Source organism: Chaetodon trifascialis, chromosome 10 (genome assembly GCF_039877785.1).
Source record: "Chaetodon trifascialis isolate fChaTrf1 chromosome 10, fChaTrf1.hap1, whole genome shotgun sequence".
Classification (NCBI taxonomy): domain Eukaryota; kingdom Metazoa; phylum Chordata; class Actinopteri; order Chaetodontiformes; family Chaetodontidae; genus Chaetodon; species Chaetodon trifascialis.
Window position 1 is genome coordinate 19,651,283 of NC_092065.1, and position 20,576 is coordinate 19,671,858.

Consider the following 20,576-nt stretch of genomic DNA (forward strand, 5'->3'; position numbering starts at 1 on the left):
AAAAACTGAACAAATGCAACATTTCTTTCCAGAAAACAACAACCCACAGACCTCACTGTGAGCAGTTTCCACTGATACAGTAACAATCCAAGTACAACCATGAAATGGTTTGACTGATGCTAAGGTTATTAGATGCATTTTGTTTTTCTGTGCCACAAGCAGCAGAGATATCAAACACTCACCAAATAAAACCCAGACTAAAACGATCTGCACAGACGGTATTACACCAGGGAACCATCAACGATATGTTTCACATGTCACCTTTCATCTCACATGTCCTCTGTCAACTATGTAATACATTCAGGAACAAAAAGCACTCACCATCACCCAAACAATTTTCAGCTGTAGCAATACGTCCTCCAGTAAACAGTCGATTGTGCTCTCTGCTCGGATGCAGTAAGAGCACCGTGATGCGCCTCATTTTAACTGCTTGGTAATTGTGTGTGAATTCAACCATTTGTTTGCTTTGCAGAGATGGGCCTGAAGACCATAATAACTGAGTGTTATTGGAAGTGATTTTTAGTATCAAGGCCAAATTAGCTGTGGAGGTGGTGTCCAAAGAATCTTAAGGCTTCAGTATTGCACTGGGTCCTGACGAGGGTGAAACATTGTTTAATTTCACAGTTCAAGTTTCTAACATGTGCCAAAATGTAATCATGTTTATTTTGATGATGTTTTTCAATCCAATTAAAGGAAGAGAAAGTAAATATTAAAAAAAAATTTAAGTGTGAATTAAATCTTACCACATTAAAATCCCAATAGAAATCTTCTCGCTGGTATTTTGAAGACAATCTAATCAAATGGCAGTAACAGGGACTGTGAACCCATGTACATGTGTTTGAATGTTGAAATAACACAGTTACTCTTGATGGGCAACTTTGAAACAGTTTTTCCCGAACATAGAAGCTCACTGAGGTCTTCTAAAACATCACAGGCTCATATCTGATGACTCTCAACATTTTGGGAATGGGAACAGAGTCCAAATATCCAAAAACAAAAGCAGGGTCCGGCAGAACAACAATCTAGGAAATACACTTATAAACTGACAGGAAACATGTTACATACAGGGACAGAGGTGAAGCAGATCAAGGGCAGAAAACACAGGAAGAAAGAAAGCCTGGTGACTGGGTATGGACTAAGCAGAGAACTTCAGGTGAACCGCCTGGGGCTGAAGAATGGAGGAGGCGGCCTGAGAGCTGACCTGATGGTTCCTCTCCATCACACCATGCTTCATTCACCAAACACTGATGTCTTTCTTGCCTTCATCAGGGCGGTGTGTGAGTGTGTTTCCGGCTTCTTTATATGTAGTCTATGAATTAGTCATGTGACCTATAAATCCCCATAAATACAACATTAAAAACAAAATCATCTTCATCTCTATGCATCCTTCCACACAGAATAACAGGAGAACTTGATACGCTTGTATGGGAGGTTCATCTATGTAACGTTACATAGTGCTGCAGTGCTGAAGAAAACCCCATTAAAAATAGCATGAATTTAAGCTTTAGGAAGTTTACAACCGGTGTATTCAATTAGAATTCAAAGAGGTCCAGTTAGATAAATCATGCTCAAGCAAAAAAAATCACCATCATCATCATAATGTCTAACGTTGTGATTCAGTGCCATGTGTATCGCAGTAGCCTACTGTAGTAGTTGCATGTGCGTCTGTATGTAGTCAAAAACTGACTCTCACATCAAATAAAGCCATTACAATCAGTAATATTTCACCAGTTTTCACTTTCAGATAGAGGGATTAAAAACAAGGAGTCTGAATAAATGTTCTTTTCTCATTTCAAGTAAAGGGCTGCATTTAAAAATAGAATACAGGGGAATAAAGGAAGAATAATCTGGAGGAGATTTTCAAATTGACTGTAAAAATGAAAAATCTGAGCAATCTCCAATTAAAAAGTAAGTTCATTTCAAATTATTATTCTAATCTAGTTTTACCTTTGCATTTATGCACCTTAAACTCACTTAGGACTTCTGTGTTAATCACACAAAATAAGACGTATAACTCTTCAAATGAGAAAGAAATGCTCTGTGGACAAATTTAATCCAAATACAGTGCATGCTGTGAAGTGTAAGATAACAAAGTCTCTAGATTATTGAATGATGAGTTGGACATTTGTATCATTTGAAGTTAGAGGAGTGAATTATGAGTTAATTTAATGGAACTGATTATGAGATTTTACGGTGTATTGGAGTCTGAAAACTTCAAATTCAATATTCCCACATTCCAACATGTAAACAGGTAAAAATGCAGGCAAAAGGCATTGAGTGAGCTGTTAGGTAGAATATAACGTTTTTAAGTTTATATTTCAAGTAAGTTTAGATTGAGAATAACAACTAGGAAACAAGGCCCGTGCCCTCTGAATAGTGGATGTTCTCCATAAGATTTAGAATCTCTGAGAAAAATCTCTTGATTTGTTAACATAAGCAGCGTATTGTGTGTGTCCACTAAAGACTGCAGATTTTTTACCAGAAACATGATTCTGTCCAGAGTAAAAAGGCTCGTAAAAATGGGATCAGACAGGAATTTTGGAACTGATCAAGATCATTTTCAGCATGATTAGCAGTGAGTGGTTTGGTCCTCTTTGTGATGTTCAGTACCTGGTTTGTACACGTATCCACTTGCAGTGCAGTATTGATTTCCAACAATTCCAGCTTTTCATGAGTTAATAATGTTTATCATAAAAAAAAAAAGCCACAATTTAAAAACTGCCATATTTAAAGATCATGACTTAATGGTGGTGGAGGGCTCAGGGGTTGATGACCATCAGCCTGTACCATGGAGGACAACCCCAGCTGTCACTATAACGCAATACAGTTCAACAGCACCGCAAACTACATTCACTGAAATGATTCACAGCTGAATCAACACCTCTCTTAAACAGGTTTTGGTTGAGCAAAAACTGAACATGAGGACCTTCATGAGAGGAGGATTTATTCCAGGACTGTCGGATCAGACCTCACTAGTTTGAACAGGGTGGATTCTGATCATTTTTATTTCTAAATTGTCGTCAGATTAATATAAAACGGAATAAATAGAAAAGCGAGAAATTAAAGCAATCATAAAACATCATCCATCATCCATAACCTGTGGGATGATGATGGGCAGGAGCAGCCAATGTTTCAGTGACCATCTGCTCCTTCAGAGACGCATGAAGCTCCTGCAATAAGCTTGTTAAAGTCAGATATCAGATTAGGACAGACGTATTTTTCCCCTTTTTAAATTCAATCCCGTGTCTCTGACGGCGACAAAGAAAAATCTGATGATGGCATTATATGCTGTTATTGAATTCCATTATGCGCTGTGTTCGTGACCTGCCCATCCTGTCTGTAGGAGGGGGCTGCTGACGCGGGCTGACAGCAGCAGGCTCCGGCTGGAGTGACATAAAAGGTGGATGGAGTCCTCGTTTCATCCAAAGCACTGTGGCTTACACACACCGAGCAACTTCTGCTGCCGGCTTCAGAGTGGAACACACAGCGGAAAGTCACATCGAAGGTAAATGTGATGCTTTGGAGGCTTTCAGGGACGCTTCTTCTGTTATCCTGCGGGAAAAGTTTGCTTATGTGGGAAAAGTTGATCCTGATAGGATTCACGGTCAGTCAAAATGTTTCCTAATGATTCTCTGTTGACGGGTTTCTTTTCTCCTCTCTCTCTCAGATGCAGAGGTGCTTTGGGATTTTTTGCGTGTCGCTCATCTTTTGCGCAACTCTCTCTGAGACCGTCGGCTTGGTCATTGCGGTAAGATGCCCAACTGCAAGATTCACCACAGCTCAGCTGTGTCAACGAAATCCAAAGAGGTGTCAAATCATTCAGAGATACAGTATTACATTAATAAAATACCAAAAAGACGAAAATAACAATGTAAAAATACCAAAATATTGAATATGAAATAACAATATACAATAATATAAATGTATGAAATTCACAATTTATAACAACAAATTTTGAAAAAACAATGACTGCATCTAAAGGGAAAGATGTCCATATGCTGTAATGGTTACACTGTAAAATGTGCAGTACAGCGATAGGAATAGATGTGGCAGTGTTGTCCACAAAAGTCAAATATATGCATGATATATTACGTTTTGAGTATTTATTTTATTGAGGTTTACTTGTACAAATACATCAGAAATAGACAAAAGAATACACCAAAACCTAAGACAATAAAACTTAAACGTAAATATAGTTGTTAATATGGGAGTTGGTATGACACTCTGGGGTAAAGTTGTCTTTTGGGTTTGTGCACCTGTGCATGTTCATGGATAGACTAAAGGGTTTATCCAACCTTGATTAAAAAAGGTTGGGACGCTGTCTAAAACAGTAATATAACAGAATGTGATCATTTGCTAATCCTTTTTGACATCTACTCAATTGAAAACAGGACTAAGACAATATATGTAATGTTTTATCTCATCAACTTCATTGATTTTTGTGAATGTCTGCTCATTCTGAATCTGATGCAGCAACATGTTTCAAACAAGTTGGTTCAGGAGCAGCTAAAGACTGAGAAAGATGTGGAATGCTCCAAAAACACCTGTTTGGAACATTCAACAGGTAAACAGGTTCATTAGAAACAGACCTGATAGTATCATGATTGGGTATGAAAGGGGCTTCCTGGAGAGGCAACAAGCGAGATGGAGAGAGGTCAACAGAATTGTTACTGAATGATGGTGGGTGGACTATGTAAATGAGTACATAAAAATGGAAAAGAGGCAGAAGGAGAAGAGTTCATTCATTGATCTGACTAATTCATTTATTTAGCCTTCAAACATCCAGCCGTTATCAGCATATTTTAGGCTGTAAGAGACTTAAGACGCACTCGATGAAGGAAAAGAAACACTGTCTCAGGCAACACTGAACAGTGAACATATGTCTTATTCCGTGGTCTGATTGTTGTGTGTCTGTGGATTCTGCAGGCGAAGGAGAAACGTGGCTGGACTCTGAACAGCGCTGGCTATCTGCTAGGTCCCCGTAAGTACTACCTGTGTGCGCACACACCCTACTGTTACACCGCATCAAAACCTCAATTCAACACTGCTGGAAATGTAGCTTTGGATGATGCGTCTTAAAATGTATCACCTGTTTCATTCCTCTATTATATCCTATGAAAATGTGCAACACATTTGATCAGAATTAATTGAATTCCTAACACATCATCTTTGTTAAATTCTTAACTAATTGTTGAATTATTCTGGTTAATGTTCCTGGTATGGGAGGCAATAACCTGGACCTAACAACATCAGTACGTTGCTCTTCATATTACCGTTGCAGCTGTAGATTTTCTGGTTTCTGCTGATAAACTTTTTTCTAGCAGAATGTAATCTTTCTATCTCTTTGCATCATTCTGCCTCTGTGAGCTCAGACAGCATCTGGTTTGTCTTGTTGAGTTCTTTGAGTTTTTAAAACGCGAAGGCATCCGATGACTTAAATCCAGGCCATGATCAATGTCAGCAGATAAATCCATGTAACACCTAAACATTCAGACTTCTTTTACCAAAGGCTGAGCCAGGAGTGAGGTGCTCTCTGTAAAACACAGAAAAAGAATAAAATAAATGGTGCTTGGAAGGCTATAAGTCAGGTTTTTCAGGAGGAAAAACACAGAAATTGTGATGATGAAAAGTGATGATACATAGGCAACATTTTGAGGAATTTCAGCCCCTCAGCAGAGACGCAGCAGATATCACAGGAAGAACATGAAGCCAGCACACATTTAGACAACAGAGCATTTTCACAGCAAGATATTTGACTTGTCCAAGCAGGAAATTATCAATCATTAATCATTAATATTGGCTGAGTTCTTTTTGGATGAGCCAGTTTCGAGGCTCTGGTGTTGTGCACGCTCACTCACTGACATGGCTGACTGTGACACTTAACAGATTTCAGCCATTGTTATTGTCATTATTTCCACCTGTGCTTCTCCTGCTCTAAAACATCTGTTAACAATCTGAACTACATCTCCCAAATTTTTTAAACGTACAGTCACATTTTCAATTTTTACGAGACTGGCACTAAATCTGCTGATGAAAGGTTCCATGTCACATTATGGCTGTCATGGTGATTCTCACAGCCAATAAGCTCATTTCCCCAAACTCTAGCTTCATCAATAAATATTTATTTGTGCACCTTTAACCACAGGTCAGGGATGGACAGGGCTTTACTCCAGTAGACATCAATGATTTAGTGTCAAATAAAGACCTTACATGCACCTACGACATCATTTTTTAAATAATCTAACACAGAGAAAGATTGAAGAAGAAGAGCTGTGACTAGTCCGTTTGAAATGCCTGCTGGGTGTTTTTAAGGAGCCCGGCGCTCACCCGTGTTGCTTGAAAATGTTGCCTATGTAACGTGGCTTACAAAAGAGACTGTCGAGCTCATGTTCTGTGAATCAGTGCTGTTCTGTCCTCTTATCCCTGTCCACTGTCTCCATTGTGTCAGCTAATGCAGTGCAATTTAAAGGCTGCCTCATTACCTTTAGAGGACACATTAAGTGAACACTGGTTATCCAGATGCACGTGTGTGTGTGTGTTTGTGTGCATGTGTGTGTGTGTATGGTCTTACCATTGTGTGGGATCCGAATCAGTCAAGAACCGGAACCCTGGAAATGTTGTCCCTTTGTGTGTGTGTTTATGTGTGTGTATGTGTGTGTGTGTGTGTGTGAAGCCCAGGTAAAGGTTGCTCCTGCCTCATCCTGTGTTTCAGGTCGTATTGATCACCTAATTCAGATAAAGGATTCTCCCAGTGCCAGAGGCAGAGACGAGCTGGTCACTCAATGTAAGATAGAAACATACGGCCGCTGCAGGGCCTTGGTGTCAGGCCAGGAATTGCTCTGTCCAAACATCCCGCCTCTTCGCTGCTTCTGTCACTCATCAGGGGAGGACGTCTGTCATCCTACTGCTGTCTGCGCTTATGCATCCAAACATTGCATTTCTCTCTGTGCTTAAAGCAAAGGAATTCATGTTGACCTTCTCTGAGTGTCTGTTGGGTTAGGAAAGGTGTTGCACAGAGGGATTATGAAATGCTGACAGGACGGGAGGAACAGAAAACGTCCTGCCGCTCTATCATTTCAGCATTCACACATTTTTCTAACATGGTCACCTTCACTGCGAGCTGGTACAGCATATTAAATAGCCTTAATAAGTACTAGTGGTAAGTTACCAGAAATGTACAAACATTTATGAACTGAACTGATTGTATGATGACACCGGTTGTTGGTACGTCTGTAGCTAAAATGGAGGTTTTGCACCTGTTGGAAATTAACAAACAAAGCATTTTTCAGTCAAATTTTTTTATTTTGAGTTTTTACAGTAATTTGCTCATTAACATTGCTCTAACGCTGAATGCTTTTCAACTGGGCCGTTTTGATGTTGAATCCATGAAATTCATCATAATTGAAACTGTAAGTTTTACTTTTCTGGAAAATACATGATAAAGCATATAATTATCTACATTTTTAAAGCACTATAAGACATACTGTGTAATAATTTGGACCTTGCAGACTATATAATATTAAATGTAAAGACCAAAACACTGAGGGTCCATAGAGAGTAAAGGAGCAGTTTTTATATATAAAACCATTAAATACATTATTTTTCTGCTCCTGCGTCATATATTTTAATTGGACTTTTAAGCTTACAGTTCAACACACACACACACACACACACACACACACACACACACACACACACACACACACACACACACACACACACACACACACACACACACACACACACACAGTGTGCAGAGGGCATCAGGTCAAACACTACTTCAGGTAATGAGAATGCACCTAAGATGAGTCAAACAATTCCAGCCACTTATTGTCCCTCCTCTATGGTCACACATCATGACACAGACACATAGCTGGAAAAGACTCAAAATCAAAGAAAACGGTGTGATAAAGTAGATATTTTCTGTAGTTTAGTTCATTAATTTAATCATTAGCAAATGTACATAACTGAAAAAATTGTGTGAGCCATAGTTTCTACCTCTCCTACTATTACTACTACTGATGCACCCAGCACCATGGCTAAGCAAATGACTTTGCTTATCCATTCTTTTATTTTCATTTCTCTCATCATTATTATTCCAATGCATCTCCTTGTGTTAAACTGCAGCCCATCCTATTTTAAATGTGAGCTTTTTTAATTTATTCGGTTGTTCGAATCTGTTTTACTGCAATTCCATGAGCCAAGCCCTGCAGGTGGTCCGTAAAAGTTTGAAAATTGAACCCAACAGTTACAAACCAAATACCATGCTGAAATAACCACGTGTACAACAATGTCCTTTAGCTCTTCTTACGAGAATTAGGTAGAGGTGTGCACTGTGTATGTGTGTGTGTCTAATGTATGCTGCTTCTGAAACAGTGGGATATTTAGCAAATGTGTGTGTTTTTGGTTGTAATTGGTGTAAATTTAGCACACAACAGTTCAAGATTGGTTAATTCAAATAACTTTCTTTTGTCAAGAGATATTGTCTATTCAAGCGATTATATATATAAATATATATATAAAAAAATCATTCATTTCAAGTGATCTGAGCTTAGGCCTTTAACCACTGGAATCAAATGTTCTTTTCACCCTTCTGCTGTTTGTACGCCTGTCGACTGTGATCACTCCTCATTGTCCAGATGGAATAGATGGACACAGGACACTAGGAGACAAGCCGGGGCTGGCTGGAAAGAGGGACATGGGCCAGGAGGAGGACTTCAGAACAGGTCTGTCTGTCCGTCTCTCAAACACAGAAACGGGACAATCTTCCTTTATCTGCTGAACACAAGTTCAAAATGTCAGTTCTCCTGCTGCCTTAAAAACGTGACTGAAGTTCAGCTGAACAAAATTCAAAGTGCTTGTAAGTTGCTGAAAATGTCAAACCAGCTGAACTTGAGATGACATGTTCAATAAAGATATCACATTCAAAAGCTGTTTAGCTACACGGACACATACTGAAGTCTGCTAACGTGCTGCCTTCAAATTTCATTCTTCTTAAAGTTAGTCACTGGACTTTCCCATGGAGCTGATTTACTTTGTATCATGCATTGCTTGGATCAGTTTCCCCATAATTCACATCTGTTATTTTGAAGGATATTAAATGGATTCCTCCTTGTATCAAGATATTTTGGTATCTGAGATTTTCATTTCCCTGTATGTTGTAACCAGACATCCTGTTAAACTGTGCTACCAACTTTGGATGACATGATAACAGGCTGCGCTTTGTTCCTGTGCCTCCACAGGTTCCCTGAGGATAGCAGATGGAGACATCATCCACACTGTCATTGACTTCCTGTCATACCTCAAACTTAAAGGTATGCTTATTGCTTTTGTTTTAACTTACTTGAACAATGTATATACAGTAACAGCTATGAGGATTTTGACACTGGTTGAACCTGACGACTCTTGTCTGAGTATTGTTGTCTCTGCACTATGAAAACCATGTTTGTGTGTGTGGTTGCAGAGATGGGAGCCTTGGACAGCCTGCCTTCCTCTGTGACCTCAGATGAACTGGCCAATCCCTAATGTTTCTGCCTGTCTGCAGTTCAACTCTCTCTACCCATGTCTGTTTCTGCTGTCCACTGCCCTAAATGTCACCTTGATGTAGCTCCATTCACACTCTGACTCTGAATTTGTCCTGGTACCAAAGATCTGATTCTGTAACTCTTTGTGACGGAGATTTGATTGTCCCCCAATACAAATTTCAGATCTTTCTGCTCCTGTGTAAATAATAGTATATGTCTGCCAAAGGTCAGTTTGTGTCTACTGACTGTACTGTAGGTGGATGTGGGTAACAGGGATGTCTGTTGAGAAATCAACGCTGTATTATCATCTTAATATGCTCTCATCTGATTTAAAAGAATGGAGTGAATAAACAAACAAATGGCACTGGACTCACTGGACAACTTGAATTTATTCTGTCATTATTTTGTGTACCAAAAATCTATCTTCTGACATTGGGCGTCTGGGAAGCGCAGTTATTATAGTGGTACCTTCATCCCAGTTGCATGTGATGGAGGTGAGGATGGAGGAAATGTTGATAACGGCTGCTCTATGAATCCTCATCCCAGTCGACCGAGCCGCAGCAGTCTGCAGCGGATGCAAGAAAGACTGAACACAACAGCAACAAACAGAAATGATCAGCTAGGATGATCATAGAAGATACAAGAGTGTAGTATAACTGTACAATCTGACTACTGAGATTTTTTAAAAATTCTGACTTTGATTTCAAGCAGCATTCAAGAGGCCCTCGCACCTTCGTGCACGGTGGGCTGTGCGGCAGCTGTGGCCTTGTGTTCTCATTTTGGCCTCATTTTCATGTTTCAGACACTGCGCAAAAGAGTTCAGTGACACTTCCCGTGTCCACTCCTACATAACAACTGCTAATTATACCTTATGTTCCAGTGTATGAAGTGTGGACCACACTGGGAAAATTTCACGTAATTCAAATGATGATTGTCATACAAGGCTTACTTTCTGTTGCCAGTAGGGTGCGCAATGACTGTGAAAACGCAATCTTAGTACTGAAGCATCATCAAGGCTCCTCTGACGCCCGATGATATGTAATATTGGTATGTAGATGTCTTAAGGTTGGGAATCTTGGGACAGACTTGACCACATGCAGTAGAGTTATAAACCACTTCCTATTTCGTGGCAAAACACGTAAATTCAACTCCTTTCTTCACAGCTGTTAATCATTAAGATCTTTGATATGCACTGACCAAGTTTGCAGTGGACTGGATTAACCACTGAGGAGGATTTCATTAAAGTATGACCCCTGTTAATACCAAAAAAAGAGACTAAAATTTCACAATCAGTTCAAAATAGCTGATTTCCTGATGGAAATCCTTCCTCCTAATGTTACCACCTGACTGTCCTGTGATAACACCTGTATTGTGAAGTGGTCTATGATGATGTACACATGTAACAGTAACAGCGAGACAACACACTGTTAGCTTCATAATGTTGCCACCAGGCTAAAGTGTTCAATAATTAAAGCTGTCTTTCCTCGTCCACACAGGAAAACAACACTACACCAGCACTGGCAATTTTCCCCACTCTGGATAGTGTTTAGAAATCGTCCATTCAGGGCCGTGTAAAAGCTGGGTAAGTGTAGATAATAGGCCAAATAAAGAGAAAAAGATTTGATTTGAAATTGTTCCGTATAATATCACCATGGTCTGGCAGTAGAGTGAAACCAGGACAACAACTGGTATCAGAAAAAAGGCTGACTTGCTCGTCTCCTCTCTTTGCCTGCCCATATCTGTTCCTCAGGCCCAACCCACCGCCCACCACCCTTTACTCAAGGTCCAGTGTGTGATGATGGTTTGACAAGCCATTCTACTTCCATGTCATTCTGTCTCATGTTTTCATTGTTTCTTGTCAAGTTTGTATTTGTGAATGTCGTTGGTCATCATGTTAAAGTTTACACTCCTATATCCTGTATCTCTGAGTAAAGTCATGTGTTTGAATGGTTAGGTCACCTGTAAAACTGCAACAAAGGTGAAAAGAAACATTTGAAAATGAGCTTATTTTGATGTAATGCTCTGTGGTGTTCATCAATGTGTTTCTCAGAATGTGAATTGTTGAGCCCTCCTCACTTTGTGAGGGAATATTTGTCAGTTTGGGATGTCCCCTGCTCTGATGCAGATCTGTGTGATGCAGACACCAAACTGGGTGTTTCCAGTGGAGATAAGTGTGCAGATGCTTTGACTTCTTCTCAGGGATCAAGCAGCAGATGACACAAAATGAATGTCGATGACACGATGTTTTTCTTGACTGTGTGGATGCACAGCTACAAACAAAGGACCAAAAGCTCTTCATTCAACCCATTTTTAACACAGTGTTTCTAAATGTAAGTTTATTGTAAGGTCCGTGGTGGTGAAAAGGAGGAAGCTTTCATGAGCAGGAAACTTTCCACCAGATGGCAGTGTTGTATCACTTGATTTGTCTGTCTGGACCAACAACAGTGGCTTCCCTGCATCTTGCAGATAATGCACATTTCAATTTAACAGTTAATCTATTACACACTGAGTAATTATACAAAAATCTTAATCCAATCTTGGTGCAGAGATACCGAACGTCCTGGCAATCACATGTAATGTAGGTTGTTGCTGAGACACAGCACAATACACTTGTAGACAGTACATTTGATTACAGTGACCAGTACCTCTTTAAAACAAACATACAGGCATGAGAGTACTGTGTTAAGATAGACTTGATATAGCATGAACCTGTCCTTTAAATCAGAAGATTGTATATCTTTTTCTGGGATGCTGAGATTATAATCTACATGCCGGACTGATGAGGTATTCAACACAGAGTCCAGGTTCACAGTAAAACCAGGTTTTAGCACATGTGGTGTCTGCCAGCTTCATACTATACACTGGTTTGGAATGGGCAGAGTTCATTTAAAATGTAATCATTGCTTATTTAGTCATTAATATTAATGTTGTAGATAAAAGAATCTGAATCTGATATCAATTTTGAGAGACTAATAGTAAGAAAATAAAATCCAAATTAATGGCAGTTTTTCACTGGGGAAGTTATCACCACAGGCACTTGACCAAAGCAGCAACAAGAGATAAAGTTGACGTTTTGTTCCATTCAAAGAGTGATGGGCTTTCACCCTTGTACTGTAGACATCACAATATTATCGCTGCAGCAGGCAAGTTCTCATTCATTCTGGTTGGTATCTGCCCAGTTCTGCCTGATCCTCAGTGTCACCTTTGCAGAATGATGGCCTTCGGTGCAACACTGCTGACTTGAAAGATCTTCATCACGGCCTCTACAGTAACAGTGTTTGTGTCCAAGGAGTGTCCAATGGCAGTGTTATTGATCAGACAGTCCTTTATTTCCATCAATGGACTGGACCTCCTCCAGGGCTGAGCTGATATCCTGGGAGGGAGGTTGCCTTTACGTGTTGTCGGAAGTTTTTTTTCTTTTGGCTGCAGCAGCAGGAGAAATGTGCACCACGCAAATACATTATTAAACATACACATACAAGTAGAGTTTGCTCTGATTCAAAGACTTTTATTCCTGGGATTTCGTTTCAGACCTTTTTCAATCAGTGGAAGTCAGCTACTCAACGAGGAAACATTAAAAATGAGACAATCCAAAATATGAAACAGCATACAATACAAAACAACATAGTTGCAGTGAAATAACAAAGTAAAAACGTATTTAAGCGTCCCTGTTTTGAGCCGAACAAGTGCATCGTGAAATCTAAGTTATTTGCTCTTTCTTTTCTCGCTTTACTAGAAAGTTTTCATAGTTTCGACACTTCTGATCAGTTTGAAGGCACCAGTCTGTTAGACTCAACGGTGCGCTGAAATTATCAGTTATAAGAAGAGTGCGAAAAAAAGCGCCGAGCAAGCAAGTAGGTAGCCAGATATATTCGTCAATATATTCGTTTTACTGACGATCTTAGTATTTTACACAAGTAACAAAACCAGCGCTGAAATCACAGTAGACCTGATGAAACGTGTTATCAAATTAACCCAACGGTAACGTCTCCAGGCTGAACAGGCATCACTCACCGGTAACCGGTGACGTAAATCTCTGACTTTTAATTGCCACTGCACCTTAGTCAAAATTGTTAAGTTCATATTGACTCAGTAACTCGATAAGAAGCCAGCTGTGACATTCAACTAACATTTGCGTTAGCTGACGTAATAAACACAACTTAAATGATGCTAACGTTAATCTAACGTTAAACTGTAAGTTCAGTTAGCTAGATAGCGCGAGGCTAATAGCGACATGCTAGCCAGTTATCGAGCTAGCGTAGAAAAAAAAAATCGTAATTTGTGGAGAAGAAAATGCCGCGGAACTGTTTCAACTATGAACAATAAACAGGTGTCAGCAGTCTGAAAGCATAGTGTTACAGCGTTGGACGTGGAGGATCTACAGAGTGTAGTTTAATGTGGGTTTCAGCAATAACGAAATGTAGAGACGTTAGTGAATAAAGCCAGGGTACGCACTGTGTGGTAATTAGACAATGAAAACAATATTTTCTCAGACCAAGAAAGGTCCTCAAGTAAAACCTTTCAAGTAAAATACTGTATAGCATCCCTGTCAATATGTGGATTCAAAATTCAAAATTAAAATTTACGGGGAAATAACGGGAGAACAGCCGGAGAGAGGAGGGAAATGTGGGAGATAGCAGTTGTAAACGGGAGGTTGACAGGTTTTTGTTGCACCGACTCGGAAATGAAAGTGAATCCCACTGAAAAGCTATTATTTTCACAAACACTTAGAAAGACTTTCTGTCAAAATCCCCAACTAACAAATTCTGGGTTGCAGGTCCCCCTGTCTGTGTACGTCCACTCAGTGTCAGCTGACTTACCCAGACCACATCCTGGAACCCCAATCAAGTCAGTATCACCTCATCACTGGGTGAGTCTCCTTCCCTTCATAGTGGTTGTGCTCCATTGTCGCATGTTTGGGTCATTCAACTAAGTGAGTGTTACAAAAAGTCAGCCACTGCTTGAAATCCTGATGCAATTTAATTTCTCTACAAACCAAAACATATGCCCTAAGAGTAATTTGAAAGACGCTATGATCACATAAAAATGCTACACAAAGGTAAACCCCCTGTACAAACTTCACAGGTCATTATCAAATAAAAAGTCTCTGCTGTTCAAAATGTCATTATTGGAGTTATAGTGTTGCTTGGGCAGATACAGTGTAAGATTTAATGACGTGGGGGTCTGACCCATGCTTCAGTGTGTACAGACATACTGTGTGTGGGAGGGAAATGATGTGTTTGGAATGGTAATGTGACTTGAGGCAGTCTTGGTTTCCTCAGCCCTGCGCCTGGTCTACCAGACGGCAGCCATCACAGCACAGGCTCTGCTCCTTGGTTTATTAATGAAGCTCTTCACTGGAGCATGATGCCAGTCAGTATTCACAATCATTTAACCGTTTTCATTGATCTCTTCAGAATTTATATATTGCTCATTTGTTAAATGTGTGTCTTTGCGTCTCATATGTTTTTAGGGGGACTTACATGGCCATGTAGCCATTGTCTGTGCACCACAGGCTGTGGACCATCAGCAGTTTCATGAGGGATTGACTGGATTTACGTCTCATCTCAAACAGCCTGTAAGTTCTAGCTTAAACACATCTCTTCTCCAAGAGCCTGACTTTGACAGTCTCATTAAAAAGGAGTGGGTGTCCTTCTTAGAAATGAATGACTGCCCAAGTCATCATCAACTCTTTGGGAAACAGGGAAAGCAGCTGTTTTTTCCAAAAAGAAGAAGAAGCTGAGCTGGAACAAAAAATCAAATAACTTAAAAAGATGAATGCAAGCAACCAAACAGAGGAAATCAATGCATATATAATACACATACATAAAAGACAAGCACAAAGTAAACAGCCGAAGCGAACACACTTCTCTTGTTTGCTCTATTGACAGTAGCCAGTTGATTATTGGATTCATCCATGCTGCCCCTCACATCCATAAAACATTTTTTGTTACCATGCTTTTTCAAAGCGGTGAAAAATCTAGAGCGTAACATCCTGGTCTGACCATTGGCTTGCAAACTACCTTCAGCAGTTAATCAACAGTCAAAATAGTTGCCACTTAATTTTCTGATTAACTTGTTGACTTATTGATACTCAGCCAATTGTTACAGCCTTCCCCTTATCGGTGTAGGTGGTGTGTGATGTGAGTGGAGGTGAACAGGTTGTGCTGGTTAACCCCTGTGAGCTAGAGCATGTGTTCCTTAGCCTGGAATCTGCACCACAACTCAGAGATGATGGCCCAACTCAGAAGACAGGTGAGGACCAAGCTGCATAAAGTACATGTTAGTTACAGTTTAAGTTATTTACCCGTTTAAGTAAAGATGCATCAACGACCAGGTAACAAAAGAATAATGGTGTGTTCCAGAGCTTTGGGATGTAATTGACAAAGGCTGCATCCCCGATTTCCTTTCAGCTGCGGCTGGAAACCTCCAATACGCAGAACTTTGACTAAATGGAAGCATACAATTTGCAAAAATTCTCATTTCACTCATGAAATCTTTGTTTAAAAGTAAATGAAACTGTGAATTTGACCAATTATTTTGTTGCAACTTTTGCATGAATCCAATCAGCATGAGCAGCACAAACTACACAGAACCTGAATTAATCCAGAGAAGTGTGTAATACTCATACAGATAGCTGAAATTCATTTATATTAACATGTTATGACAACTCTCAACACAGCTATAGCTGTGAATGACTCACCCACATTTGTCCACAGTAAAATCTTTTACTTTGTTGACTGAACTGAGGTTTCTGTAGTAATTCTCTGTTCCTTTGTGTTTCCAGGTGTGAGTGTGTTGGAGACTCCCGACCAGGTAAGAAAACAAAGTTTGTTCCATTTCTGCCTAGAAATCAACTGTCTCTGTGGGACAGCTTCATATTTATCATGACTGACTGATCAATGAATTAAATGATTAATAGATCATTATTCATGTATTTAATCATTCATTCATATGTAGCTTCCCCAGTACCAGCAGGCAGCTCGTCCTCTGTATGAGTCCAGAGATCAGACAGCCAACATACAACCTCAAGCCCCTCCTGCACAGTAAGAACTTTTAAACTGAAACCATTTTCATGTACATCTAAAAGAGGCAGCATTGTGAAAAATGATTTATTGCAATGTTTTGACTCAAAGGCCTACATTCAGTATCAACATGTCAGTATTTAACGTCGACTTCACAGCTAAGTATTTTCTCTGCTTTTACCCCCATAGAACTGTTGGAACTTTGTGTGAATCAAAGTCCAGGAAACCCTGCCACTGCACCAGATCCCAGTGCCTCAAACTGTGAGTGGACCGTCTGATTACTTTCTTTCTTTATTAACTTCATGCACTGCATGAGTGGCAACCTGTTGGAGTATCTCTAGCTCACCGTTGAGCTTTCTTCTCTAGTTTCTTAAGCTTAGTGTGTTTTTTAGTACTTCAGATGTGCAGACTACTCTTTTTAACTTTAATGTGCACTCAGTATGCTAAACTCACTGATTTTGCCAAGTCTTTCTATTGGTTTTTGTGTTATTTATAATCACACCTGAGGATCCCAGGTGCAGCCATGGACCCATGATCTATACCAGGGATCAGCTGATAGGGCTCTGTAACACAGCAATGCTTCCCAAGAAGGGACCCAATGTTCTCTGTGACCTGAGGAGGACGAAACGCTGAAACTGTGCCGGGGGTGAGCGCTGTTGTAGGTGGAAACTAGATAAGCAAGTCCCCCTGATCATCATGGGAAATATGAGATCTCTCTCCAATAAGAGAACAAGCTAGCAGCACTGACTCATCACTAGTGGCAATATTTAGAGCATAGCATTAGCATTATACATGGTATAATGGGAATGTCACGATTAAAGAAAACTACAGCAAAGACACTGAGCTGTTATTCATCAGCATGAGTCCATATTACCAGCCGAGGGAAGTCTCACATGTTGTCACAATAGCAGTGTACGTATATTCTCTGCAAATGCCTGTGATGTCATCCACTCAGTTACAAGTGGGCTGCATACATGATATATGCATATGCATATGACATATTCCCTCCTTCTTATTCCTTGTGACTTAAATCATGCCTTCCTGTCCTTCAGCCTGCCCACTTTCACTCAATATGTTGTATGCTACATCAGAGCAAATAAAACACTGCCTTTATTTTATGCCTACCCCAAGGAGACATGCAACTCACCTCTCCCTCTCCTTGGAATATCTGATCACAACCTGGTGCACCTCCTGCTTATGGACAAACCTTTTGTCTGTTTTATGGGACACACACAGAGGATGAGGGACTATGGAGAGCGAGAAAGAAATGAACACATTAAAAGAAGTTTGGCAAAAGATGAAGTTTAATATGTTTTTATTCTCTTTCAGGTACTGTGAGTGTTTTGCCAACGGAGTGATGTGCAGCAGCTGTGACTGCACTAACTGCCACAACAATGTGGAGCATGAAATGAAGCGTCACAATGCAGTGAAGGTTTGCAGTGCTTTTGGAAAACATGTTCATGTCATAAAACTAACAAATACAGAAACAATTGCATTGCAGTTTACTGAAGTGCTTGATAGGAAGCTTTTAAAATGCACATAATAAACCAGCGATCTAAAACATTCATATATGCAATAACCAATTATAAGATTGGAAATGAGGCACACTTACACCCCAACTTAGACTCCCTTTATGAATTAGATCTTTCAAAAATTCTTTGAGGCAGAATGAGTGGGATTTTGTGAAAAACCAACATGTAGACTCATACAAAAATAATCCCTCTCAGTCATAACTTAAGACCCTTGAAGAGTGTGTATCCGCAGAGACCCTGCCCTCCACCTGTGTTTTCTTATGTTGTTGTGTTCAGCACATCTCTGCGGTCAACCTTTGAATCTGTAGCCCCGAGCCAATAACAGCGTGCTGGGTGTGAGGGCTACAGGCGGTACACTGGTCTGTTTTCTGGCAACCACAGCCATGATTGAGGCCGGGAGGAGGCAGAGCCGACAAACGAAGCTCTGGTGAAAATTCAGGCAGGAGGACCATTCTCCTGCTTGCTTAGGCCTGTGGTTTATTTATCATACCATCCTGCCATTCACTCCTTTCACACATGATCCCTCATAATTATCTGGGACTGTCAATTGAGATTTCAGCTGTTTTAATCAGCTGGTCACATCTATGCAATAGTACAGAGACATGCTGTCACTGAAACTGTTTGTACTGTGTAAGGTGATTACTTAGTGGGATGCTATAAGCTTAATGGAATACTGTCACCAGTTTGCTGAAAAACATACACAATACATAATACACAATAACTATTAGTAGAAAAATACTAAGAAAGAATCCATAAACAGGGACATTTTTATTGAAATAAGAAAGGAAATAAGCAAATGTGCACAGCCAATATGTGCACAGTAATGAAAGAGAGAATGACCCACCAAGTCATTTGAAACTACAAATTTTATATGTGAAAGAAATGATCAGTAATATTAATTGGTCAATGACACAATTAGTATCAGATATAAACATAAGAAGTGGAAAAGGGCAAAGAAGTACATTGAATTGCATTGATTGTCCAAGCAGGGTGCTGATATTGACCAGTATTGGTGATTTACTATATATAATCATCATCCAGCTGTGGGATGGTACTGGACTGTTGACTGCTACGCCAGCTAGCTACTTATCAGTCAGTAAGAGCTGAAACACTATCGACTGTTGCCGGCTGCTGGTGTTTGATCTGCAGTAGATAGTAAGACGTGGTGAGCAGGCCTGACAGCATTGATCGTGTATAATTGGTGCCTCAGTCAGGGTGATGGGTGTCACACTATTACCGGATCTGTTTCATCAGGACTGTTACTGGAACGCCCTCATGGGGAGACATGTTCTCTCTCACTCTCTGCCGCGTGTCTCAAACAGAAACTTGTTTTTGTCACTTTGGGGCAGTTTGTTGACTTGTATTAACTTCGTAGAGGTTAACCACTACCAGCTCATGACAAATATTAGTCACCTGGACATTAATCTTCCCTTCTCAGTAAATACTTGGTTGATAGCATCATGTACACTGAATGCCATGTTCTTATATTTCTCACTTGACATTTGCGTAGCAGTAAACGTGTTTATCATTGGTTGAACAATGTAAACATCTTTTCCCTGTTCCTCTTAATGTAATTGTCGCTGGTGTTGTCATTATGTAGTCACGTTTAGCTCGCAACCCAGATGCCTTCAGGCCTAAGATCACTGGTGGGAAGTCAGGAGAGCTCAAAGGTTGGCACTCCAGAGGCTGCAATTGTAAACGCTCCGGCTGCCTTAAGAACTACTGCGAGTGCTACGAGGTTTACACACACACACACGCGCGCACACGCGCACACGCACCAACCACACCCACTGTGACCCTAATTAGTTTTCAGGCTTTTGGCCCAGCAAAGAATTAATGCATAATCTGAAATACATTCATTTTATCGGTGTAGTATAAGGTCAAAAGAGAGATGTGGCTAATTGCATCTCTTTTTAAATGTACACTAGAATACAAGTGAGCACAAATCACATGCAATTGTTTGTAGAAAATTGACCATTTAAGCACATTTTTTTCAGGGGGAATTATACTGTTGTGTGTGTGTGTGCAGGCCAACATCAAGTGCACCTCCAGCTGTAAGTGTGTGGGCTGTAGAAACTATGATGAAATGGGCCTTGAAGAGATGACTGTCAATGTCAAGGACGAGTGAGTCAGTCAAGTTTGATAAAGTGCATCACAATACGTCATGGCTGCTTTAGTGACACAGTTAGCTTTACAGCTGTGATGCTAATGCAAGCCTTGATCTGGCACGTCAACCTAAAGCCATGTCTAAATTCATGTTCAGACGGCCTCTGTCGGCGATAAACCCTGCTGTGGTGGAGGCTGTGTGTGGCTGTCTGCTGGTCCAGGCTCAGAAGGCTGAGAGGGATGCCCGGAGCGCCGCCCAGGCTGAGCACATGGTCCTGGATGAATTTGGACGCTGTCTCACACAGATTGTCAATGACATGTTCAAGAAGAATACATACTGATCCTTCAGAATTAGACCGCGGAGACATCTCTGGGTCATACTTCAAAAC

The 20,576-nt window shown here is 40.3% G+C and overlaps 2 protein-coding genes across 3 annotated transcripts; both read left to right on the forward strand.

Annotated features, from left to right (window-relative positions):
- The first annotated feature begins 3,430 nt into the window (after positions 1–3,430).
- On the forward strand, positions 3,431–9,892 carry gal (galanin/GMAP prepropeptide). Of its 2 annotated transcripts, XM_070972618.1 has the most exons (7): positions 3,431–3,505; positions 3,668–3,748; positions 4,927–4,981; positions 6,713–6,784; positions 8,640–8,726; positions 9,243–9,314; positions 9,464–9,892. In XM_070972618.1, the coding sequence occupies exons 2-7, from the start codon at positions 3,668–3,670 to the stop codon at positions 9,523–9,525; spliced, it is 429 nt and encodes a 142-aa protein (XP_070828719.1). In that variant the 5' UTR covers positions 3,431–3,505; the 3' UTR covers positions 9,526–9,892. The 2 variants fall into 2 exon arrangements, with proteins under 2 accessions (XP_070828719.1, XP_070828720.1); XM_070972619.1 differs by lacking the exon at positions 6,713–6,784.
- A 4,996-nt stretch (positions 9,893–14,888) lies between these two features.
- tesmin (testis expressed metallothionein like protein) lies at positions 14,889–20,528 on the forward strand. The gene is made up of 10 exons (XM_070971942.1): positions 14,889–14,897; positions 14,998–15,102; positions 15,656–15,779; positions 16,312–16,340; positions 16,485–16,570; positions 16,739–16,810; positions 17,879–17,981; positions 19,682–19,819; positions 20,111–20,205; positions 20,345–20,528. The coding sequence occupies exons 1-10, from the start codon at positions 14,889–14,891 to the stop codon at positions 20,526–20,528; spliced, it is 945 nt and encodes a 314-aa protein (XP_070828043.1).
- Positions 20,529–20,576: the final 48 nt, after the last annotated feature.